This window comes from Saccostrea echinata, unplaced genomic scaffold, assembly GCF_033153115.1.
Source record: "Saccostrea echinata isolate AGI-Se365-2 ecotype Australia unplaced genomic scaffold, CSIRO_AGI_Sech_v1 ptg000024l, whole genome shotgun sequence".
NCBI lineage: Eukaryota > Metazoa > Mollusca > Bivalvia > Ostreida > Ostreidae > Saccostrea > Saccostrea echinata.
Genome location: NW_026889773.1, coordinates 1490479 through 1517500, shown reverse-complemented (window position 1 = coordinate 1517500; position 27022 = coordinate 1490479). Strand labels below are relative to the sequence as shown.

The 27022-nt window shown below is 34.0% G+C and overlaps 2 protein-coding genes across 2 annotated transcripts in view; one reads left to right on the top strand and one right to left on the bottom strand.

The window, feature by feature from the left end:
* Window positions 1-16464, bottom strand: part of LOC133191695 (acetyl-coenzyme A synthetase 2-like, mitochondrial) — a 19847-nt gene extending 3383 nt beyond the window's left edge. The window contains exons 1-10 of the mRNA XM_061327431.1: window positions 15988-16464; window positions 10732-10828; window positions 8729-8928; window positions 7359-7531; window positions 6341-6493; window positions 5996-6143; window positions 2524-2661; window positions 2003-2208; window positions 1664-1790; window positions 1447-1574 (exon numbers count right to left, since the gene is read on the bottom strand). Coding sequence (XP_061183415.1) covers window positions 1447-1574; window positions 1664-1790; window positions 2003-2208; window positions 2524-2661; window positions 5996-6143; window positions 6341-6493; window positions 7359-7531; window positions 8729-8928; window positions 10732-10828; window positions 15988-16312 — 1695 coding nt within the window. The 5' untranslated portion in view covers window positions 16313-16464. The remainder of the gene's footprint in view (window positions 1-1446; window positions 1575-1663; window positions 1791-2002; window positions 2209-2523; window positions 2662-5995; window positions 6144-6340; window positions 6494-7358; window positions 7532-8728; window positions 8929-10731; window positions 10829-15987) is intronic.
* Window positions 16465-16590: 126 nt separating this feature from the next.
* On the top strand, window positions 16591-25347 carry LOC133191702 (uncharacterized). The gene is made up of 6 exons (XM_061327439.1): window positions 16591-17013; window positions 19097-19286; window positions 22067-22263; window positions 24440-24599; window positions 24804-24949; window positions 25028-25347. Exons 1-6 carry the CDS (start codon window positions 16607-16609, stop codon window positions 25272-25274), a joined length of 1347 nt encoding a protein of 448 aa, XP_061183423.1. The 5' UTR covers window positions 16591-16606; the 3' UTR covers window positions 25275-25347.
* The last annotated feature ends 1675 nt before the right edge of the window (window positions 25348-27022 follow it).

Sequence of the window (27022 nt, the reverse complement as noted above, 5' to 3'; positions counted from 1 at the left end):
AACACAGCAACATGAACAGCTTTTCTGACTCATGTACCATCATCTGACCTACAGGTCTTTACATTTAGCATAAAGGGCTTGTAATTTGAACATACAATTTTACATGAACAGTGTTTACAAGTGAAGGTAACTTTATTTGAAATGAAGTTGATATCAACTAGGTGCTATTTAAGTATTTTTGAGGCATTTTTCTGTACATTGTATACCAAAAAACAATATTTGATATCAACAATCACTTTCTGATATCAAGAATTCAAATCTGTGACATTAGAGAATGTCAGTTATTTAACAACATTAAAAGTTCACTTTTAGATATAAAAAATCAAGTTTTTAATATCAAAGAATACTTTTTTGACAGCAAAAAATTATTAGCCTTCTATTTTCTTACAAGTATATCAAGAAATAATTTGTGGTACAAAATCAAAAAACTATTTTCTGATTATTGTGTTTGCTGATATCAAAATACCCCCGTGTTTTCGGATATCAACAAGTGGCCCATAGCCCACAATGCTCATCTGAGTTACCTTGATGCCGCTGTTCTTCAGAACAGAATGAGCCATGATTTGAACAAAACTGAATCTACGTTATGTACTGAAGCTTTTACACAAGTTTTATTTTTCTGGCCCAGTGATTCTTGAGATTTTTAAAAGATGCTATAATTAAATTTTTACAAATTAATAATATCCCCTTGAAAAGGCGATGTGGCCCTTTATTTGAAAAAACTTGAATTCCCTTCACCCAAGGATGCTCTGTACCAAGTTTGGTTGAAATTGGCCCAATAACTCAGGTAAGCTTACAATTAATAGTAAGGTCAAGGGAAAAAAAATGACACAGTTGAATAGCTCTAATCAATTCATATATTTGTTTCTTTGAAATTAAGATAAATGCAAAATAAAGAAAAGTGAGATCAAGGTCATAGAAAAGATCTATGTCAAATAATTATGAAACAGTTGAATTACTCTTATCCATTTGTATCTTTGAATGAAGTTTGATGAACATATCCAGAATGGTTTATTTATTACTGAGAGAAATGCAAAATGACAAATAGTAGAGTCAAGGTCATAAGGAAGGTCAAGGTCAAAAAATTATGAGACAGTTGAATAGTTCCCACCAATATGTATCAGTGTATGAGTTTTGATGAAAATATCATGAACAGTTTCTTCCAAATTGTGCTTAATGCAAAATAAGTAACAGTGAGGTCAAGGTCACATGGAAGGTCAAGGTCAGATTACTGTGCCACAGTAGAATAGCAGAAATTTCTATCAGCTGAGTGTAATATGAATGTTAGTTAAAATATCTTGAATGTTTCTTTGAAACAAAGACAAACAAAGTGTTGTGGATGAACAAGGGGAAGGTGGGACTCGACAAAATCTATATGCCCAAGCCACATTCACAGAGCGACAAAAAACCCTCAAAATTACTTAAAGGGTACCTCATAAAACATACCAGTACATCCTCAATTTCAGCTGTGCCCAGTCTGTGCCCACTAATATTCAAAACATCATCCATTCGTCCTGTTATCTGATAGTAACCATCAGCTGTCCTCCTCGCTCCATCCCCACTGAAGTAATATCCTAAAAATATCAATTTTTGTAATATCATATAGTAGAGAAGAGAGGAATGTTTATGGAGAGACAGAAAGAATTATGGAACCATGACATACCTGGGAATGGATTATAATAGGTGTCAAGAAATCGGTTGTGGTCACCATAAATTGTACGGGCCATTCCTGGCCACACAGACTTGATACACAGGGCACCTTTAGCATCATTTCCAGTGACCTCTTTTCCCTAAGTATTACAAAAATGTTAACGATTGTAGTATTACAAAGGCATTTATCAAAACTATTAAGAAAACTATCAGATTGTTAAGTTCAGTATTCCCTAATGCATTAATTATCACTTTTATCTTCTCACAAAATATTGGCTGTTTGACATTTTAAGCAGGAAGAAAAGCAAATAATACAAAAAATTATATGTAAACTATGATGTACAAATCATACATTCTGGTCCACTAGTGCAGGAGCAATTCCATAGAAAGGCCTCATGGGCATGGCTGGAAAAATTGGCGCTCCCTCCTCTGAGGGACGGGGTGTGATGCAGATTCCCCCTGTCTCTGTCTGCCACCAGGTGTCCACCACATCACATTTCCCTGCCCCCACTACATCTCGGTACCATTCAAATGCTTCATGGTTCAGTGGCTCCCCAACTGAAAAAAATTTCGATAAATACTATGTTTTATACATACATGTATACTATAAACTATAAATATGTATATAAAAAAGAATGGTTTAATTCATTTCTTTACTAAGTAAGAGATAAAATATGAAGCAAGAAAATGTCAATATAATTGTTTTCTAGAAAATTTTAACCTTTTTCATCCCAAGAATAGAACATTTTCTGTGCACACTTGTTTGTAATACATTTTAAGATATCATGACATAAAACTAGAACATGATTATGAAATAAATATTCATTAACTCATAATAGTTACAGTGTATAAGGAAGATTTATTTCTTCTTACCACATCCTAGCTTTCTTAATGATGACCTGTTATACTTGGTGACAAATTTGTCCCCTTCCTTCAGGATCATTCGGAGAGCTGTGGGGGCTAAGTACATGTGGTTTAACTTCAGCCTCTCTGTCATCTCCCAGTATCTGCCTTAATTGGGTTACATATGCATTTGAATGAAAGAAATGATTTTAAACGAGAGGCTCATGGGCTATAATACTCATCAGAGTCAAATTTCTTTTCCTTGCAAATCTGTTAATACAGTCAAATCTCATTATCTCAAACTCGATGGGACCAAGAATAAACCTTGAGATATCCAAGGGTTCGAGATATTGAGGGTAAAATACTTAAAGAAAAAGTGCTTGGGACTTCCATATCACTTTGACATATCCGTGGTATTCGAGATGTTGGTGTTTAAGATACCAAAGTTTAGCTGTACTTAAAATCCGTAATTGTGGCCATATATCAGAGCTCCAGATAAGGTGCGTATTTGCAGAAATATGCATTGAACTTTTCAAAATACGCATTAAAAATTAAAACAGGGCGTACAATTATGCATTAGCAATCATAATTAAGCATTACATTACGAAAGTACTGCGTACAACGGATTGAATGATACAAGTATTATTTAACTAATTATGTGAATTGAGGTCAGCTCAGTGTTTGAATTTTTATCAAAAGGAATTTTGATTTATAAGCATATTCGAAATAACTTAGGTCGATTTCCAGTTTGGAAGAAAGATTTGAATATTAAATACTCGTACTTTGTCTGAAAAAATCACAGATTTCCACTGTTCCTATACATGTAACATCCAAATTTTCGTTCTTGACGCGTATACGTCGATCGATATTGTCAAAATTGCGCAAAACACACATGGTGTCTAATTTATCCTTTATCACTATTCATTAAACAGTTCTTGTATATTTACCATTTTCTGTAGCAATAATATCATCTAAAGTGCGCTGACAACCTTTATTAATTGTATAAAAATTATTGCTTTTTTGCTTTCCATGTGTTCCTGTGCTATAATAGCGCCACGCGACTTTTAATGCAAACGGGGAGTAACTCTAAAACTTTTATCTCGATCGATGCCAACAATTTATATAGTGAAACCTAATTATATATTTATCATTGAAAGCAAACAAACAAGCAAACTAAATAGAAAACAACGGGGCAGGATATTTTGAGAGGGGCAGGTGGGGATGAGAATTTAAAGATTAATTTTATCTGGCCAAAGGAAGGATATTTTTCTCGGTAACTCTTACTACGGTTGATATAGGCCTAAATCTTAAATGGAGTTCTGTGTGCCCATGGTAACTTTGTCTACCGTATGGTCTTTCTGGTGAAAAAACGAAATGTTTCTCAATTATAGCTAAAAGCTGACAATTTTTGTTTTAAATTTCATTAACCTAATTGATAAATGCAGAAACTGTTTTTTTTTTTTTTTTTTTTTTTTTTTTTTTTTTTTTTTACATTCCTCTTTCAAAAACACATTTCGATAATAAGCTAAATATCACATTAGATGTCAAAAGAGCAACAGATTAACAAAATACTCTCTGATTATTTTGCTGAAAAGTAAAATCTGCATTGATTTGAAAATCAGGGAGTAAATACACTTTGAGGTAAAAAATTATCTGGAGCTCTGATATATGTAAAACCCATATTAACAGTTTTGTATTACATTTACAAATTCTACTCGTGTTGAGTTTGCATTCATGTTGAACAAACATGAATTTACGTTTTAATGGTATATGTGGATATTAATTTAATCATTAGAAAAAGATTTTTATATGTTTCCCCTATATATTCTTATATAAAACATTGACCCCCTCCTATTGTGTCCCAATCCTAGCCACTGGGTCTCCCTAAAGAGTTTCCATCCTAGCCACTGGGTCCCCCTAAAGAGTTTCCATCCTAGCCTTGGGGCCCCCTATTGGATTCCATCCTAGCCACTGGGTCCCCTTATTGTGGTTCCATCCTAGCCACTGGGTCTTCCTATTGTAGCTCCATCCCAGCTACTGGGTCCCCTTATTGTGGCTCCATCCTAGCTACTTGGTCCCCTTATTGTGACTCAATCCTAGCCATTGGGTCCCCTTATTGTGGCTCTATCCTAGCCACTGGGCCCATCCAAAACATGTGCCCTGATGTGAACAAAATTGAATTTACTGTGTACAAAGAAGCTTCTATACAAGTTTTGTGTATTTTCATGGCCTATTAATCATAGAAAAAAAGATTCTTAAATGACCATATTAAATCAGTAAAAAAAAACCTTCCATTAATTATTTCTCACTGAAAAGAGCATGAATCTTCATTTGATCATACATGCTTAGTTTTGCTATTAACCAATTATCTCCCCTTGAAAGGATGTATTGCATTTCATTTAATTGTGATTGAAATTGGACCAGTGCTTCTTGAGCCAAGGTTGAAATGTAAAGATTTAACAGACAATTTTCAGATGTTATGACAACAAACTGTGATTTACTTCAGCTCTTGGGTCAGGTGACCTAAAAACACATGCAAATTGTGAATGTAATCTGTCATTTGTCATGCAAACTTGGAAAAGTACTTCGATTTTCAATTTCTCAAATCATAAACAATATATCTTAAGTTTGAAGACTTTCTCTTCTCAGACTTGCAAAAAGTTTAAGATAAAAGATGGGTAAAGGTAGGCCTGTCAAACAGGTCATGAACTAAATGTGGTTGCCTCCTTCTGAAGGTGAAGGAGGCTTCGGTAGGGGCTGAAATGAACAAGAAGTCTGTGAGCCAATGCTCACTAATAATACCCCCACTCTGATGTGAATATACACTCTGATGTGAATATACACAGGCTCAGTTACGGACAGACACAGGGATGAACAGGAAGTTGACATCAGATTCATACAAAATGAATCTCATCATATGGCATGCCTCAACAAAGAGTATGAAAAAATTTCATGCATCTGCAATGAGTAGTAGCTGAGAAAACTGTGACAAAATTTGTTATGCATAGTACAGACCGACACACGGATAAACAGGAAGTTGACCACAGATTCGTACAAAAATCAATCCCACCATACAGCATGCCTAAACAAAGAGTGTGCTAAAATTTCAAGCATCTGCGATGAGTAGTTGCTGAGAAAACTGTGATGAAAATTTGTTATGCATGGTACGGACAGATGCACGGATAAACAGGAAGTTGACCACGGATTCCTACAAAAATGAATCCCACCATATGGCATTCCTGAACAAAGAGTGTGCTAAAATTTCAAGCATCTACGATGAGTAGTTGCTGAGAAAACTGTGACAAAATATTTGTTAAGGACAGAAAGAGACACACACAGACAGACACACAAGGGTAAAACAGTATACCCCCTCTCCTTCGGAGCGGGGGTATAAAAATATTTAAGGGGAAGATAGAAAAAAAACTGATAAAGTTTATAAAGTCACTGAAATATCAAGTGCATAAGTAGGCATTTTAGGACACTTTTTACCACTTTCACTGACCTGCGTCTGGGTAAATAGGAGTACTTTCAAAGAGTACTGTGGTGGCTCCATTAAGGAGTGGTCCATACACAACATAACTGTGTCCGGTGATCCAGCCAATGTCTGCCACACATCCAAACCTCTCTCCAACTTTGTAGTCAAATACATGCTGTCAAAACAAAGTCAATTGTTTTAGTATAGAGAAAATGGTTTCATGCTCATAACCTATGCTTCAATGAAATTGTTCAACATTTACTACATTCTGGGTAAGGGTACCAATGGTGAATAATTATGAAGTTGCTTGAAATTTTTGGGTAGAAGTTGAGGGTAGCGGGGACCATATATATGGCACAGTTAAAGTTTTACCTTCTGAGTCATCAAAGCATACAACAGATACCCAGCAGTGGAGTGGGCAATGCCTTTGGGTTTTCCTGTAGACCCTGAGGTGTACAACATAAACAAGTAATCTTCACTCTCCATTTGCTCTGGCTCACAAATATCCGACTCCTTAGCCATTTCCTGGCGAGAAAACAAATCTGCATTTAATAAAACATGAACTAATATATATACTCTAAAGACTGTATTGTTATAAATATTTACATTGCATCAATCTTTTGTCAACTTTCACAGAAAATTTGCTCTTTCAAAGTCAAAAATACGATTGCTGCTTTCAGCAATGCATTGATTTCATTGGGGAGGGAGGGGGTTGCACTTGGACTCTTGCCCCAGGATCATGATACAGCACTTTGGTGATGAAATATTGGATATTTTTATTTTGGACAGTTTGACTTCTACATCATTTCAGCAGTACATTTTGACTTCAGCTTCAGATGTTTCATTATCCCATGGCCAGTCCAGCTAAAATCAATTACCAGCTTATTCTTTTCTAAAATTAGCTTTGATTTGAACAAATTAAAGAACTTGTGGCAGGTGACACACACACTAAACAAGATACTGTGAAATCACTGTTTTTTGTTTGGGGATTAATATTCATTATATCAAATTCATGTTGCCCATGAAATGTAATTCTTAAAAAACTACAGTACTGTATGTGTACTTAAAAAAGCGGGCTTCATATTTTAGCGGTTTTTGGCCATCAGACAATGATGTGCTAATTCATGAATGCCGCTAAGAAATCATTTACTAATACAATACACAGCACGGACATGTGTAGCGTTAATTCATAATTACGCCAACAACTCCATACCCCTTGATTGCACTAAATTTTGAATACGCCATTTATGTACATGTACAGTATCATTTTGCTTCTTCAACAATGAATTGAAATCCCTATGAACCAATATTGTTTTCCTCAGACCAAGAACCCATAATAATAAGTGATTTTACAGCATACAAATAAATTGTTATATATCAAAATACATACATCATCCAACGAGAAGTCATTCTTTCCCATGGATCCATTTCCTGTTCGTTGATACACAAATACTCGTTTGACAGAGGGACACTGAGATACTGCCTCATCCACTGTTTTCTTCAGTGGAATTGATCTACCCCCACGTACACCTTCATCAGCAGTGATCACTGTCTCAGCATCAGCTAAAGTGAAAAATAGTACAAGTTCAAAATAATGGATGATCAAAAAAACACTAATTTAATGAAAACATCAGTCAGTTTATATAATCTTACAGTCGAGATTGTTTGTACACTGTTTCTCCTAAAGTGCTGGAAATAAGGATTCTTCAACTTATTATTGTAGGCCTAAAAGACTTAACAATCATAGTATATATGTAGTTTGTTTTTTGCAGAACAGATATAATGCAGATACACATATTCATTTTTTTCTCTTTTCTAATTATGATAACAATAAGATAAATTTTTGTTTATTATGAAAAATTATGCAATTCAAAGACAAGAGACCCATGGGCAACAACGCTCACATGAGTAACTTTGGCCTTGCTGTTTTTCACCTGATTTCCCCCACTGTAATACTTATTGTGGCCCCGCCCTACCCTCAGGGGTCATGATTTGAACAATTAGAATCTACACTACCCCAGGATGCTTCCACTTAAGTTTCAACTTTTCTGGCCCAGTGGTTCTTGAGAAGATTTTTACAGATTTTTCCTACATATTTCAGTGTGAAAATTGGATTCCCTTTTGTGGCTCCGCCCTACTCCCAGGGGTTATAATTTGAACAATTTAGAATCTACACTACCCCAGAATGCTTCCACATAAGTTTCAGCTTTTCTGGCCCAGTGGTTCTTAAGAAGAAGATTTTTAAAGATTTTTACTACATATTTCAATGTAAAACTTGGATTCCCTATTGTGACCCCACCCTTGGGGGTCATGATTTGAACAATTTAGAATCTACACTCCCCCAGGATGCTTCCACATAAGTTTCAACCTTTCTGTCCCAATGGTTCTTGAGAAGATTTTTTAATGACCACGACCAAGTTTTGTCTTTTCTTGATTATCCCCCCTTTGAAGGTGGCCTGGCCCTTCATTTTAACAATTTAAACTCCCCTTCACCAATGGATGCTTTGTACCAAGTTTGGTTAAAATTGGCCCAGTGGTTCTTGAGAAGAAGTTGAAAATGTGGAAAGTTTACAGACGGACGAACGGACAGACAGACGGACGGATGATGGACAACGGGTGATCAGAAATGCTCACTTGAGCTTTCAGCTCAGGTGAGCTTAAAAAAGTTACTCTAACAAATTAGAAGCAGATTATTAGACTGATGTTGAAGGTTTCATTTTCATGATACATGTATAATTATCAGTATTAAGTAAAATTTACCATCCTGGATTCTGCCGGCCAAAGCCTCGGCACTGAATCCAGCAAACACTACACTGTGGACTGCCCCTATCCTGGCACATGCCAACATAGCAGCAATGGCAACAGGTGAAGTTGGCAGATAGATGGCAACTCTGTCTCCTTTCTTCACACCATGGTTCTTCAGCATATTGGCAATTCTGTTCACCATTTGTGATAGTTGCCTGTTGGAAATGAAGAATAAATCGGTGAATGTACAAGGGTTGACCCAAAAGTAATGTCACAACTGCAGCTATAAAATCTTGAATAATCAAATTTTATCAACAAAATTTGACATACTTATACCCCTATCTATTCTAAGTTTGGTCTTAAAATTTCATTTGATCATATTCTGTTTAAAATATTAACATAAACACAACGATAAGTTTGTCTATCGCCACATGGCAAGAATGTTACCACCGTCTTTATGACGTTACTTTTCAGCACTCATTTTCAGTTCATACGCATATCTTTTAAACCTTCTCACTTGCTTCTTTTTAAGAATCCTTACCGCCATTTTGCTATAAACTGTCTTGTTTTGAGTTGTAGCATTAAAATTAAATGAACTTTGTCCAAATTTTATTTCTAACTTCATTCCTTTTTTGCGCTTATCTTATCTATTATCAGATTCAAAATGAGTGTCAAAGAGAAATGTAGGTACATTCTTGCTGTGCGGAAATAGATGATACCCAATGCTGAGTTTATTCTTAACATTTTATAAAGTATTGCATATACCTGATTGGAATTTCTGGGCAAAAGTCAAAACAGATAAAGGTATTAATGTATAAAGTTTTGTTGAAAACTTTTGAATATTAAAGATTTTATAGCAGTTGTAACATTACTTTTGATCAACCCTTGTATATATTTTTAGCACTTAATATATATTTAACAATCATTAATGCTTTTCACACCTATTTCTAATTGGGGATTTTTTTTTCTCAAGTTGTGATTGGAGTTGATTGATTTAGTTTGACCAATCAGCAATTGCTTTTTGTAAATGATGATATCTATGTTTGGGATATATCTTGACGTTTTAGTCTTAGGAATGAAAAACACAAGTAAACAATGATCTGTAAGATAACATGCCATTCTATAAATAGCTACGGTGTCATCCAATCTGAAGTTGAGGTGCAAATTATGTGACCGAGAATCTATATTACAGAGTAGATTTGCACCCTAAATGATAAATAAACTTGATACCTTCTTGTTAATTATTCTCTAAAAACTTTGATTTTTAAATTAGTTTTAAATTTCTGTAGATGATGCAATCTGTGCATATGTGGTATGATTCGAGATCACATGATGTCAACAATCCCGTCTTTTGACAGACAAAGGGTTTATGAGGAGTTCGAGTCGCAGATCAGAAACCCTTGGCTAGTGAAGATAGACTGACAGTGGATCTATTATTGTATTCAAGTCTGACAGTGGATCTATTCAGTACTCAAGACTGACAGTGGATCTATTATTGTACTCAAGACTGACAGTGGATCTATTATTATATTCAAGACTGACAGTGGATCTATTACAGTAATCAAGACTGACAGTGGATCTATTACAGTAATCAAGACTGACAGTGGATCTATTATTGAACTCAAGACTGAAAGTGGATCTATTCAGTCCTCAAGACTGCCAGTGGATCTATTTCAGTACTCTCTACTGACAGTGGATTTATTCAGTACAGAAGACTGACAGTGGATCTATTACAGTATTCAAGACTGACAGTGGATCTATTTCAGTACTCAAGACTCACAGTGGATCTATTATTGTACTCAAAACTGACAGTGGATATATTATTCTACTCAAAAGTGATAGTGGATCTGTAATTCAACTCAAGACTGACAGTGGATTTATTCAGTCCTCAAGACTGACAGTGGATCTACTTCAGTACTCAAGACTGATAGTGGATCTATTTCAGTACTCAAGACTGACAGTGGATCTATTTCAGTACTCAAGACCAACAGTGTATCTATTTCAGTACGCAGACTAACTTGTATGTGACATGCTCCTCCGTGCCTGGTTCGTCTTTCTCCCAAATCAAAGCAGTGGAATCTCCAAGACTGTCAAGATGTCGATCAACACAATTCACTGAAAAAGTCATATTTTCACATACATTTTAATTAAGAATTTTTTGACAACATGAACATGCTTAAAACAAACACACACACACAAAATTATTATTATTTAGAAAAAATGATAAAATGAAACAAACTCTAATAAAAACTTGAGCAAAAGGCTACTTGACTTCTGAGTGACATCTTTGGTCCACTCTGCCAGATTAGCGGATGAAAACTCTTGGCTAGCAAAGATGACTGTCGGACAAGGCAAATAGTTTTACCCACATTATGTGTTCTTTTGTCTTATGTACTCCTTCAGCATTTTGAGAGCCTTCATGTATCCCAACAAAGAGCCACAATGTAAATGTAAACAAATTTGAATTTATTTACACTACATGAGAACATTTTCTTACTCTTGCAACAATTCTATCTCAAGCCCTGTACACGTATATTACGAACAAAACACTGGCCCTCTCTTCCTTCCCTCCTTTTGGAGTTTCCACCTACATGTTTTTGGCCATGTTTTTCCTATATGTATATATATCCATAAATCTATGTTAGGCCTTGGATCTGTTTATGTTCCATTTCCACCATGTACTGATCTCAAACACCAATATCTCGAACACCATGGATATGCTGAAGTGAGTAAGAAGTCCCAACCACTTTTTTAAATGTATTTTAACCTCTATATTTCAGATCATAGGATATCTCAAACTTTTTCTTGGTCCCAAGTTCAAGATGATGAGGATTGACTATCTAACTAAAATTTTTTATCCTCTTTGAGACCCCATTTATGCTGCAAGGACAAAACATGACCAAGTTTGAATGTACACTACTTTCAATTGCTTACATTTAATAGGTTTAATCTGGAGAAGTCAAAAACATGAAGAGTTTATGCACAACAGATAACAGATGAAAAAAGTAATAAGTCAACTGAGTGAATTTGGCGACGTAAGAGAAATTCTTCAATTTATTTATACTACCCGGTATAAAGGAACAAAGTACACAGTTTAAGGTTAGATAATCACCAGGAAGTAATAAAAAGCCTTTACCCACTGGTATTCAATATTCATGCTCACAAAGCCAAATTTTATATATATCATTTACATACCGACATACCGGTACTTTCACTTTGATAAAACCAGCTATACATGTATACACGTAATATGAAATTTATACCATATATAGTCTATCTGGTCAATACTTTTTAATGTATTTGATATGGCTGAAAAAAGTTATTATTTCTTTAATATGCTCAAAATGTTATTAATCATTCAATTCAATATTGTCTAATATAATTATATAATAATAATTCTTTATTGCATAATTCACCCATATGGGTCAAGCAATACAATTCATAATAAGAAAAAAACAAAGAACAATGAATGTATTTATACAATAGGCGCAATTTAAGTAATTTACTCCTTATATGTTACACCGATGTGGACCTTTTATTTCTTAATTCTAATGATTGTTTTATAAAAGTGAAAACAGCCGGTATAACTTCAATTGTTGGGCTAAGTATATATTCAAGTTTCTGTATGGGTGATTTGAGACAGAATAAGGAACAATTATCTAACATGGTTTTTATAAGTATATTCCTTGCTTGTATATTCAAATTACATTGTAAAAAAAAAATGAAATTCATCATCAATAGCATTACATGAAGTGCATAATCTTTGTTGTCGAGGTATTTTCTTATGTCTAACAGTTTCAATCAGTAGGCAGTGGTCACTTGTTCGAAACTTAGTTAGTAATTGTCTATTCTTGAAACTATTTTCAAGCATAAGATATTCTTCCATATAAAGATTGTGTTTTATTTTACTGTACAAATACAGTTTGGAGTTTTCTGTGAATTTGGATACTTTTTCCATAGTTTTGCCTTTAAAATTATCTAGTACTATTTTCTTCAACTTCTTTTTAACCGAATTTCGAATGTTGTCAAATTTTTCATTTTTTTTCCTGTAGTCATTGCTATTTAAATTATTTTCTTTAAATATAGACAGTGTGAGGGTATGCCACAAGTAAAATCCCTCTTCATGCAAAGACATATTGATATTATATGATTCTTCAATCATGGGGTTTACATTCTGAGAGTTTAGTCGTACAAAGTACATCATAACTTGAGTTTTAATTAAAGAAGAAACTGGAAATCTACCTAGTTTACACAATGATGAAATGTTGCATGCTGTTTTGTTGAGTCCTAGAACTGTTTTAAAATATCTAGCATGTACTTTTTCATAGATTTTTCTTGCAAAGCGAGATTATCACATGAGTTGTTATTTTTCATTGCTCTAAGTATTGCTCTGTAAGAAGGAAGATAATCATCCATAAACCAGATTTCACTATTAAAGCATAAAATAGGGCGAATAAGAGTGTCAAATAATTTACAAGACAAATTCACAGGTAATTGTGTGAAATTGGAGACATTTTTCTTAGGGAGAATTATTACTTTTAAGCCTTTCTTAGACAGCTCTAGTACTCCTTTGTTTAAACTACCTTTGTGATCAATTATTGTTCCAAGGAAATTATATTCTTTTACTTCTTCAAGAGGGTGATTATCATAATAAAAAACAGGAGTTGGTTTATATATTTTTTGAAAAGTTAAAACTTTTGTTTTTGTAGTATTAACAGTTAGTTGCCAATTTAAGCAATAATTCTGCAATTTGTTCAGTGTATTCTGTAACTAGTATGGGACTCTGAGAGCAGAACAAGGTCATCTGCAAAGCTTAAACTAGATACATGTATGTGTTTGAGAATAAGTGGATCACATGACTGATCAAATGTGTCATGTAGATCATTAATAAAACAGTTGAATAATGTTGGACTTAGACTATCCCCTTGTTTTACCCCTCTATCAAGTTTAAAATAATTGGATGAGTGTTTTTGAATTTAACAGCTGATCCACATGATCTAGCTGTACATACTTTGAATAACTTTAAAAAATTTTTGACCAATTTGATTGTTCATTATTTTGTATAAAAGGCCATTATGCCAAACTGTGTCAAATGCTTTGCGCAGATCTACAAAGCATGCATATATTTTTGTTTTATTTCGAACAATATATTTTGTTATTAAAGTTTTAAGAATAAAAATTCTGTCTGTTGTTCTGTGATCTGTTCTAAAGCCAAACTGTTGTTTTGAGAATAATTTATCATAATGTAGCATTAATCTTTTATTAAGTGTAGCACTAAAAAGTTTTGCTATGCAGTTCTGAAGTGAGATACCTCTATAATTATTTAGGTCATTCTTATCTCCAGATTTATAGATTAGAACAATAAATGATTTTCTCCATGCCGATGGGTATATTCTCCAGTATGCAATATTAAGTTAAATAGTTTAACTATAGATTTACAAGTAACCACTGAGCTATGTTTTAATATTTCATTTGGAATAAGATCTGGTCCTGCACTTTTATTGATTTTAAGCTTATGAATTAAGTTCTTAACTTCAGTGATGGTAAATGGTTGGTCAGTAATAAAGTTTTCTTCTAAAAAAGTTTTCTACTGAGTTACATGATCTTCAATCCTTTTCTGAAACTCTTTATTGTTTTTTTACATATACCTTGAGTCTTACAATGGTTTATAACTTTATTGATGTTAACTAATATGTAATGATGCAGCCATTTACATGCACTCTTCAATGACATCTATGTAAATTACAAAACTATATACCGGTATATGAAAATAAGAGCAATGTCAGGCGGAAAGAAACCATAAAACAGTAATGGGTACTTTCACAAATGACATTATTTTAAATGCTTATACATTGAAATTCAGAGTATATGTAAATATTAAAATACAAGTTCCTTCATTTTTCAGTCTTCAGAAATGAATACACAGACATGCATGCACATGTGCTGATTTCTGATTGGTTAATATTCATGTTGCTTTTGCATATCTACATAACTTGGCAAATCATATGCAAAAAGAATTATTTCCTCCTCTTGAAATGCTGGATGATTTTCAATGACATCATGCAATTTTGAACCTCAATTGTTTTCATGAGGCCCCTGGACCAAAGACAAAACTTCAAGGCCTTATTTAAATGTCTACAGAACAAGGCCAAATAAATGAAAAATATCAAAATATATCTCCTGAAAAATATAGGAGAAGCAATGAAAGAATGTATGATGGACAGATGGAGACAAATGGATGAATGTATGATCAGGGTTGTCCCTAAGAATTGAAATAGAAGGAGACATTTAAAAAGTAAAAGGAGATCTGGGGTTCCTCCCCTAATGGGGATTTTAGAGGAATACCAAAATAATCAGGGGATTATGTCAATTAACAGGCAGGAAAATTCCCCGGCTCCCTAGGTCTTAGGGACAACCCTGTTTATGGATGGATCAATGAATGGGGATTGATGCATGTACTAATATATAAAATATTGCATGTAGTTGAGTGTAACATTGAAAATTTTCACTCCAAGAAAACCATTGTCAACCGAGGCGCAGCCTCGGTTGACAATGGTTTTCTTGGGGTGAAAATTTTCATTGTTACACTCAACTACATGCAATTGCGCCTCGGTTGACAATGGTTTTCTTGGGGTGAAAATTTTCATTGTTACACTCAACTACATGCAATATTTATTATATTATACTGAATGTTTTATACAAATACAATTATAATAGTGAACCGTGCGCGCATAAATTCTGCACAGTCACTATTTTTTTTAAATATCACCCGTCGTCAAGCAATGTTGACTGTTGCTACGCTGGAGGGCGTGGCTTCATCATTCAGCGGGTAATAGTGTTTTTTAATGAATGTTTCTTGATGAATCAGATTCAACTAATTTTATGAAAGTATATCATTATATATATCCAGACGTGTGCATGGCTATGTTAAATCTCTATCTTCCTTTAATTAAGAACAACCATAAATAAATAATTTTATATGGCTTTAAAAAGTATTGCTATAAGCATTATTTAAAGTCTGAAGTAACAACTTAACCTTTCATCCCTATGTGATTTATTTATGACTTTTGTCAATTACTCCTTCTTTTCCTACTTGACTGACTTCATGAACTTGATCATTCATTTTTATTTAAATATTGAAGGTATAACTGAGAACAAATAATATCATTGAATGCATATATATTAGTTATATACAGTTATATAGTTTATTTATCTTTTTCACCCTGCAAGTCTGATATTCGAAATCCTTAAGCTTATATGCCCAATGAAAATACCTGATGCATTCAGCTGGCCACCTAAAAACCATCGTATATGCCCCTTTCTAATATCACAATCCTTAACAGTATCAAAATCCTTAGTCCACTGTAACCGAGATCTTGCGAGTGTGCTCCAAAACCTATCGGGATTCTCCAAGCTGAATTTATAAATTTGATCATGGCCTTGCAGGTTTTGGTCATTCTGAAACTCGGGGAATTTCGTTGTCAGCTGTCGTTGCTGCATCCAGTAAATGCATGCCGATGTCCTCGTGGAATCTTTTGCACTGTAAGGGCGTACAAAATATTTGCCTAAAAGAAATCTGTAATTCTTTGTCCAAGCCATCCCCTGCAAACTTGACAGCGACTTGAACTTTAGTCACGTGACTCTTTGACTATATGTGACTCTTTGACCATATGTATTGATGACTGTTACATGCTTAAATCCATGTATTCCGATGCCTAAAAATTAAATAATAACATGGTATAATGGTAATACGTCAAACCAAGGACGACAAAAGCTGTTAGTGCATTAAAGCGCACTTGACAATGTTTTTTGCAAAACGAAAGTTGATCACATGACAAACTTTCAGTCACATGACTTGAAGATGGCAGACAGAACATAAAACGAAATTGGATTATGCTCAGATCTGTCCTCTTGGCATTTGGGATTGTTACTGGACTTTCAACATCAACCATTTTTACGCCATTATGGTTGGATTCAATGAGCGACAGTTCCAAGATGCAAGTCAACAAAAGTGGAAATTCAACGTCACCTGTGATCGACAATTACGCTGTCATATTTATTGTCAGCATTATAAATTTGGTACTAGCAACAGTGATATTAATGTCAGTCTTACTAATAGGAAAAGTGCTAAAAATGTTTCAAACAAACGTGAACTCTGGCAAAAGAGACTTGTTTTTTGTTGGACTTGCTGATGCGGTGTCAACTATATTTCTCGTATATGCAGCCAATGGATCTCGTACTGCTCCATATCTACAAGCGCTTGCAACTAATTTTGCAATACCAGTGACATTCTTGATAAGGTTTGTTATAACACGAAATACATATACATAATTGTAGAATAAAATTGTTCCTTTATCAGAGATGCTAAAACCTCATATTTTATAATACAGTCAAACCTCGTTATCTCAAACTCAATTTGTTGTAACACAGAATACAAATACATAATTGTGGAATTTGTTCCTTTATCAGAGATGTAAAACCCTCATATTTTATATATAAATACATGCACAGTCAAACCTTGTTATCTAGAACTTGATAGGTCGCTAAGAAAAAACTGAGAGATATCCAAGGATTCAAGATATCAAGGGTAAAATACTTTTATTATGGAATAAATGGTTGGGACTTACAAATCATTTCGACATATCCATGGTATTGGAGATATCAGTGTTCAAAATACGGAAGTTCAACAGTTTTGTATCAGGCAAGGAGAAAAATGCTTGGGACCAGACCAGGATTCAAACCCAGGTCCCCTGAATCACTAGTCTAGCTGGTGCTATACCAACAGAGCTATCTTGCCACGGGATCAAACTTGCCTGAATGCCACATTCCTCCTTCCTTAAAGGTCTTCAACAAACACTTTGATATGAGTAAACAAATATTTAGAGAGGAGAAAAATACATTTGCATAATAATAGAATTCAAATAGTACAGGTACCTTGAGGCAATGCCTTTAGAAATCCACCTATACAGAGAGTAATTCAAAAATAATTTTTAGTGTTTTTTTTTCTTTTTAGTTATTGTTTATTTATATATTTTTAGCTCTACTGGTTAGAGAGCAGAAGAGCTCATCCATCTGTCTAGCTGTCTGTTTATCTGTCTGTAAACAATTTTTCAAAATGCTATTCCTCCTACAGTTTTGGTCTGATTTCAGTATAATTTGGCACACAAGAAGACTACACTAAGATACATAATTCTTTTATCCATTTTTGATTCTGATGAATGGTGTTCCCATGGTTACTAAAAATAGAAATTTCTTTGAAATACTTTCAAAACGCTACTCCTCCTACAGTTTTGGTCTGATTTAAACATAACTAATGGCACACAGGCAGACTGTAATAAGATACACAATTTTGATTTCACTGAAAACAGAAATCTCTGGTTTGATTTCAGTATAACTTGACACACAAGAAGACCACACCAAGATAATTCTGTGTGTCTGTTTTTGATTTCGATGAATGGTATTGCCATGGTTACATGTAGTAAAAATAAAAATTTCTGTGAAATACTTTCAAAATGCTACTCCTCCTACAGTTTTGGTCTGATTTTAATATAACATGGTATGTAAGTACACTACACTGACATGACTGAGATGCATAATTCTCTTTATGTTTATTTTTACTTTGATGAACAGTGTTGCCATAGTTATTAAAATTAGAAATTTGTGTAAAACTCTTGCAAAAGGCTATTCATCCTACAGTTTTAGTCTGATTGCAATAAATCTTGTCACAAAAAGAGACTAAACCAAGGATCATTATTCTATTTATTGCTATTGCATAGTTTCAAGTCCAAGTGCTACTTTTCTCTTCCTTTGTTTTATTATTAAGTACAAACTAGTAGAGCTACAGTCTCGTCAGAGTCTTCTGGTTCATTTTTTTGCTGGCAAATAAGAATCTGAGTAATTTTTTTCATTTAAGATAAGATCATGTTTAAAAATGCTCCACTGCTGTATCTTATATATATTACAATAATAATGATTTAAAAAAAAAATTATCTTCAAATTATGAATTATAATTATGATTCATTTGATTGAATTAACTAGCTCATCAGTTGATCACTTTCTCAGACCTCAGTCAAGTTCTTGTTCATTTTCCCTTTCTTTCTGTAAGACTTAAAGCGTCTAGTTCGATAAGGTTTAAAATACTACATGTATACGTACATAAAGTCAAACTTTGTTATCTTGAACTCCATGGGATTGAGAAAAAAAACTTCAAGATATCTGAGGATTTGAGATATTTACGGTAAAATACTACAGGAATATGTGGTTGGGACTTCCAACTCACTTCGAATTATCCATGGTATTCAAGATATCAGTGTTCAAGATACAGAAGTTCAACTGTACATGTATTTCAATTCTTATGTTTATTCTTGTTTATGAATATATTAGGTTTATCATTCTCCGAAAGAAACCCTCTATTCAGAAAGCAATCTCAGCCATTATGGTGTTTTGTGCAGAGCTTATTGCACTGATACCAAGCATATTTCCAAATCTAGAGAATGAATCTTCAAAGAAAGATGATGGTGGAGCATCTGGCATTGCAGGGATTCTATGGCCCCTTTGCTACTTTGTGGGTTTTGTGAGTATTCATAATAAATATTCCCTAAAATATGTTCAGTGGTTTTGAGTGTAATATTTAGCACTGCATGTTTGATATGTACAATGTATATGAATTTATATAATTTCATCACTGCAATTTATATTTTGAAATATGATCCATTATCTTTTCACTTCAAGCTAAAGTCCATCTACCAAAATGTAAATGAATAAAAAATGCAAGAAAGGTGCATCATAATAACCTTTGTTGCGATCCTTAAAATACCTTAAGCCATCTCAACACATTTTATTTTAGAATTACAGAGGCATTACATGTATATTTCTTTCATAAAATTTAAATTTCACATATCCGTCATTTGATAAGTAATATAAATATAACTTTCCATCCCGATGAAATATTATTAATGAGGGCTTCATATTTGTATTAGAGATTGTTCTATCTGACGTATCCGTATACGTATCCGTATCCGTATACGTATCGAGGTATGAGAGGCATCTCGATCCCGATGATTTAACCGTTGGGTAACATTTCCATCGTTTCTCGTTTGATTTCTTGTTTGATTTTAACCTCATTTATTTCAAAACAAGATATATAGTAATATTTCTAATAAAACGTATCAAGTTGCTGTTCACACCTATCATTTTATGGAAGGATTTAAAAAAAATAAAATTAGTGAAAATGTAGGAATATATTTATTAAATTGTTTAAAAATAAAAAAAGTTAAAAAGGGACCCCCCCCTCTCTCTCTCTCACACACACACTTACAATATCAGGATATATTATTGTTTCATTCTCGAAGAAACCTTTACCAACACAAGACATATTCCCCGTAATGCCTGCAGTCAGTGCTCGTTATCTGAGACTTGATTGGACCAATTAAAATTTCGATATATCCAAGAATTTGAGTTAACAATGTTTAACTGTACGAGGTGTCAGAGATCACACATTCTAGATGAGTATAAGTTTGTCTACATCAAGCAGACACTTAAAATTGATTAACAAAGTGGAGAAGGGGGAAGCTGGGCCGAGGCAGGGAGAAACCAAAAAATGACAAGTCACCTTAGCAAAACTTTGACAATAAAAAAGTATAGAAATTAATCAAAATCTTTTAAAAAAAACCTATCACGGGGTATGTGTGTGTGTGTGTGGGGGGGGTATGGATATTAAGTTTTGAGTTCCTCTTTTCCACAAAAATAATTACGGATACATTAACTGTGAAAGATTAATTTGACCATACTGCATACTCTGTGTGTATGTGTGTGTTGGGGGGGGGGGGGGGGAGAGTCACTGAAAATTTCCATCCTCATTTTCTTTTTTATCATTATCAACATTCTGTATATCATTTGATTATATTTGATGGACATAGTTCTCCAGAAAAGCTTTGGAGAGCTGGCAATTCTGGGGTGGTTTGAAGACTCTGAACTCTCTAAATTGTTAGGTGATAGCCGTATCCGAAATTCCAGAGAGCTTGAGAAAGGATTACCATTTCCGAAAGTGATACAATTACACGCAGTTTTTGTCGGGGATGAATAACAATAGTCGACAAAAGGAGATAAACGGAGAACAATGTTTATGTCTTATACATTACTTTATATACATGTTGACTAAAGCTTACTTAATGATTTATTTATTGAAATTAAGATGACTGTCATTCTTTGTGTACAAGCGGGATCAAAACTCTGAAAAAAATGCTGATATTTTATCAATTAAATGTTTTGTATAAATTTTATCCTTTATTCTGTTTTTTTATTTCTCTGCTACGTTGAAGCAGTCTCTTCTCTTCAGTTCTATAAACTGCGTGTTGAATTGACTCACACTTGTCCCGATCTGGGCCAAAATGCATAAATAAATAACTAAAAATAAAATAAATAAATAAAAATCAGCTGGATGGACAAGGTAGCATAGAAGAAATAGATATGTCTATTGTTTTGGCATTTTTTAGCCTAATGTTCTTTTCTTTCTTATAAAAAGAGAGTTAAGATAATGAATACCCCATTCTGAAACAGTTTCTATATCAAACCATGAATTATAATACACATGTACGACAACAAGAGAACTAAAAGGAAAATAAATTAAACAATTGCATTTTCATTTCATTACCTATTTTTTGTCGCCATGAAGTCTTTTCAAGTTAATACTGCTGAAAGGACAAAATATAAAGCAAAATCAAGCTGTATGAGAATAGGCACGAAAGTAGCAATTTCAACTGGGGAGGGGAATGGGAGACATACAGGTATTTGTCAAATAGTTCATTGTAAAAAAAAAAAAGAATGAAGAAAGTCAACCGACGCTATGATAGTTTGTGTGTGTTCCCGGGGGGGGGGGGGGGGGGGCATTTTTTTTAGCATATACTCGTAAGGGTCTAGAAGCGGCTACACAGTTTTATTGATTGTGTGGATATCAACGTCTTTTGCATTTTAGTGTGTGTGTGTGAGTGCGGGGGGGGGGGGGGGGGGGGGGGGTAACTTTTATGTCATCTAATGTAAATTACAGAATCAATCAATAAAATATCCTATTAGAAAAAAATACCATATGCTATTCTTAAACGAATGGGGCTGCTTTAAAACCAAACAAATAACGATGGAAATTATAGTAAAAAAGTTAGACATCAGGATCGAGATGCCTCTTTCACCTCGATATGGATACGGATACTTATACGGATACGTCAAAAAGAACAATCTCTATTAGGATATATCACAAAATTACATAAAAATAAAATGTCATTTACAGTATACCTTTGCTAATTGATGCTTTGATGGTAACTTCATTACAATAGGTATCGGATTTTTACTTTCATGCAGATTCCACAAACCATAGTAAATGTTGTATTGGAGAAGTCTGCCAAATCTTCTGGAACACAAGACCATGTTACGATGGAGTCCCTGTATATGATGTTCTGGTCATACTTATTTTGTTTCCTTTCTCTGCTAGCACTTTTCTGGACTGATCTCATTCCTGGATTTGGTGATGCAGCTTCCATCAGTATGTTCTGGAAAGGGTAAGACGTGTTCTTTAAAGTGTGCCTTCTGCAACAATTATCATTTTTTGGTTGATATACATGTATAAAATTTGATAGGTACATTTTGTCCTTTTTATTTTGATTGAATAATTTTCATTCTTTAATTTTTTTCTCTTTTTTTCCTTTTCCTATTTTTAGCTCACCTGAGCGGAAGGCTCAAGTGAACTTTTCTGATCAAAAAATTGTGTGGCGTCCGCCTGTCTTCTGTCTGTTGTGTGTTGTCTTTTTGCATTTTCGACTTTTGTTTTCCAGAACCACTGGGCTAATTTCAACCAAACTTGCCACAAAGCATCCTTTGGTGAGGAGGATTAAAGTTTGTTCACAGGAAGCACCCTCATTTAGAGGGGAGATTATAAATTAAGAATTCATGAAAATTTAGTGGCATCTATTAAATCTTCTTCTATAGAACCACTGGGCAAGAAAAGATTAAATTTATGTGAGAGCTTCATTATATACTGTTATATTTGTTCTTATCTTGATCCCCAAGGGTTGGATGGGGCCATGACAGGGGATCAAAGTTTCACATTGGAATATATAGGAAATATCTTAAAAAATTCTTCTTCTCAAGAACAGCAAGTCTATGAATAGTCATATTAATACAGTAGCGTCCTCTGGTAGTGTAGATTCAAATTTTTTCATATCATCATCCCCATGAGAAGTACAGGGCCAAGACTGGATGTCAAAGTTTCACATAGGAATATATACAAGTAGATAAAATCTTTAAAAATTTTCTTCTCAAGAACAGCAAATTCATTATCAGTCATGTTAATACAGAAGCATCCTCAGGTAATGTAGATTCAATTGTACATATCATGACCATAGGGGGAAGGACAGGGCCATAACAGGGGATCAAAGTTTAACAGAGGAATGTATAAGAGAAGTGTTTAAAAATCTTTTTCCCATGAACAGAAAAGCCATGATTAGTCATATTTAGATGGAAGCATCTGCAGGTTGTGTAGTTTCAAGTTTGTTCAAATCAATGGAGTAGGGTTGGGCCACAATGAGAAATCAGTTTTACAAACGAATACATTAGGAAAAAGTCCTCTTCTGAAGAACAGCAAATTCATGATCAGTCATATTTATATAGAAGCTTCCTTAGGTAGTGTATATTGAATTTTGTTCATATCATGACCCCCTGGGATAGGGTGGAGCCATAAAAAGTGATCCAAGTTTTACATAAGAATATGTAGGAAAAAGAATCTGCTGATATTGTTAGAGGGGCCATAGTTACTCAGGTGAGCATTGTGGCCCATGGGCCTCTTATTTAATTTTTATGCCCCTGTAATCGAACATTCGTGGGCATATAGTTTTTGTCCTGTCTGTCCGTCTGTCTGTCTGTTTGTCGGCAAAAACTTTAACCTTGCCCATAAAATTTGATTGGTTTGAGCTATTGCTTTCATATTTCACTTGTGTATTTCTTGTGACAAGACCTTTCTTTAGGTACCACCATATTTGACCTTTTGACCTTGGAGTTTGACCCACTTTTGCAAAATTTTATCGGATTTTAACCTTGGCAATAACTTTTGAACAGTTGATGCTAGGGCTTTTAAACTTCACTTGTGTATTCCTTGTGACAAGAGCTTTCTTGGATACCAACAACATTGACCGTTTGACCTTGACCTTAGAGTTTGACCTTCTTTTGAAGAAACTTTAACCTTGGTGATCAGTTTTGAACAGTTGGTGCTAGGGCTTTCATACTTCACATGTGTATTCCTTGTGACAAGACCTTCCTTTGGGTACCAACAACTTTGACCCTTTGACCTTGACCTTGGAGTTTGACTTGCATTTCAGAAACTTTAGCCTTTGCCATGAGCTGCCATACAGGGGCATCAGTGTTTCACAAACGCATCTTGTTGAATACCAAAGTAAAATCTGCTATTGTTTTATTTTCTATGCATGATTATTGACTTGAACAATTCAATTTGTATGGTAAATCCCTGTTATGTATTAATGATGGCAAAAAATAACCTGCTTATCAAAGGAAAGGACTGAATATCCTAATGATTTTTTTTCTCTTTGTGTGAACTTACAATATAGTCATATTTCTGTTACTGAGAGCATTTACTGTAATGTTTATGTTTCAGATAGACAGATATATAATATGTTCCCTAGTATGCCATTTTTATTATTTAAGTTTTGATGTTTCTGTTTGCAGACTGAGTTTTAACTTTGAGTGTTTCTTTGGTGCTGCAGACTGCCCCTCCCTCACACACTTGTACTCAGGGATAACCATTCTGGCCATGCTCCTAACTCGATTGTTTGTTGTATTATTTTTACATTTCTCAGAGGGAGCAAATTACCTCATTATCATCATGGTAAGGATTTAAAGCTAAGCAAGTGAGTTAAGGCTAAATAAAGACATTTCCAATTGCTTCCAACTACCTTGTTAAGTAAAAAGACCTGAAAGATGGAAGTTTTCTACTCTAATGAAGGGGACATAACATTTTTAATTATTTATAAGTATATGAAAGTTTTTTTTAATTATACATTACCTTATTTGACATTTTGTGCATTCTTAGAGCCTACAGACCCCAGTTGTTGTGTTGTTTTGGACTTTGTTTGATGAGCAGCCATTACACTGGCACCCAGATGTTCATCTCTCTACTTGGCTCAGCATAGCATCAATCTGTATCATGTTGCCATCCATCTATTGCTACAACAGAAAGTAAGCAACAGTTTAAACAACATTATTGATAAATCTTAACTATAGTTTGACTCTTTATGTTACTACCTGACTTTTCAGTTCTGTTGAAAACCCTGTGACCTCAAAAGAGAACAAGATGGCTGACCAAACAACAGAAGAGACCCGAGGACTTCTTGTTTGCTCCACAGATAGTTACCAGTCGATTGATGCCTCCACATGTGTGGTCATCAACAGTGATTCTCAGACCAGCCATTACAATCCCATGGGATTCCGAGGATCCTACTCATCACAGATTGCAAGTTCACTCAATACTGAAGGATCAGATGTAGCATGGTCATTTTCCTAAGAATCATTATCATATACATGTACTATGGTACAACTATCTTTATCATAGTAACAAAGTGCTCAAATTCCTCAGCTTAGGGTGGGGGGGGGGAGGGGGGGGGTAAGGCAGAAAATAAGGGAAAAAACTAATGTATCATGGGTGTGTTTGTGCAGCAATGCTTTTTAAAAACAACTTTGATTTTAATAAGTTTTAGGTTATTCATGCATTGTTGACATTTACATGAAAATTCACTTTTTAGAAAAAATTGCATTTTACAAATCCTAAGCTGACTGGCCAGCAAAGGATCAGATGGTTACAGATTAGCATGTAGGTTGTTTGTTGACCATTAATTAAATCTGCAAGAGATATGGGTTTGGTCTTTCACCTGAGGTGTTTTTCTAGTGTTGATCACCCATGTATTTGTTTGAAACTCATGGTAGAATTAGCTTGACATGCAGGGTTGACTGCTAGTGAAAGTTGTCAGCCCTGCCAAAACACTACCAGCCCGAGAAAATAAGTCTTTTATATAAATTTGTTTTTAGTGATAATGTGAATGGGGCACGATCACCGTAACTTCTATCCCTAATCTTTAGGCTTTCGAATTTAGCCCTTTGCTTATTACACTTTTAGCTACCTATACTAATAGTTGATTTGAGAGATATTTATCAAATATATGAATTTTAATATATGGCAAATTTTAATTAAGCTATATGATATCGTTGAAAGACTTAAATATGTGTATTTTGTAACACTTTATGACTTTGTGCATTTTGTAATTGAGATGGAGGCATTCTATTTCTTTTTTTTCCTTTTTGATGTCAAAATTTAAATTTCAAAACTAAAATACTTAGATTTCAGTTTCCTATATTAAGTTCTCTCTCTCTATATATATAATTATTATATATATTATAATTATTATATATATTATAATTTTACTGTGGCATTAATTTTTATGCCCCGCCATGAATATGCCGGGGCATATTGTGTTTGTTATGTCCATCTTCTGTCTGTCTTTCCATCACACTTTGGGTTTAGCTTAGTTCAAAGCTTATCAAAGAAACCATTCAATATATTGTTATCAAACTTCATATGCTGATACATACTGATTTAAGCTGTTCAACTGCATCAACATTTATTTGATCTTCACCTTTCCTTTGACCTTGACCTCACTTTTCTTAAATTAATAGTATTTAGCTCAGTTTCAAAGAAACAATTCCAGAAATTGTTATCAAACTTCATATGCTGATACATACTAATGTAAGCTATTAAACTGCATCAACATTTTCTGACCTTGACCTTTCCTTCGACCTTGACCTCACTTTCCTTAAATGAGTGTTTAGCTCAGTTTCAAAGAAACCATTCAAGATATTATTATCAAAGTTCAAATGCTGATACATAGTGATTTAAGCTATTCAGCTGCATCATTATTTTTGACCTCGACCTTTCCTTTGACCTTGACTTTACTTTCCAAAAATGTCTGTTTAGTACAGTTTTAAAGAAACTACATGTATTTAAAAATATTTTTATGAAACCTTGACCTCACTTTTCTTAAATATGCATTTTGCTTAGTTTTAAAGAAACCATTTGATATATTTTTATGTAAGCTTATACATTTATACATAATTTGGTGTGAATTTATCAACTATATCTAATTTTTTAGATTTAATTTCAAAACTATTCAAGATATTTTCATACATTAATAAAATTTACATGTTGCATTACTTATGAATATACCCTTTGCAGGGCATTCATGTCCTATGGACATGTTT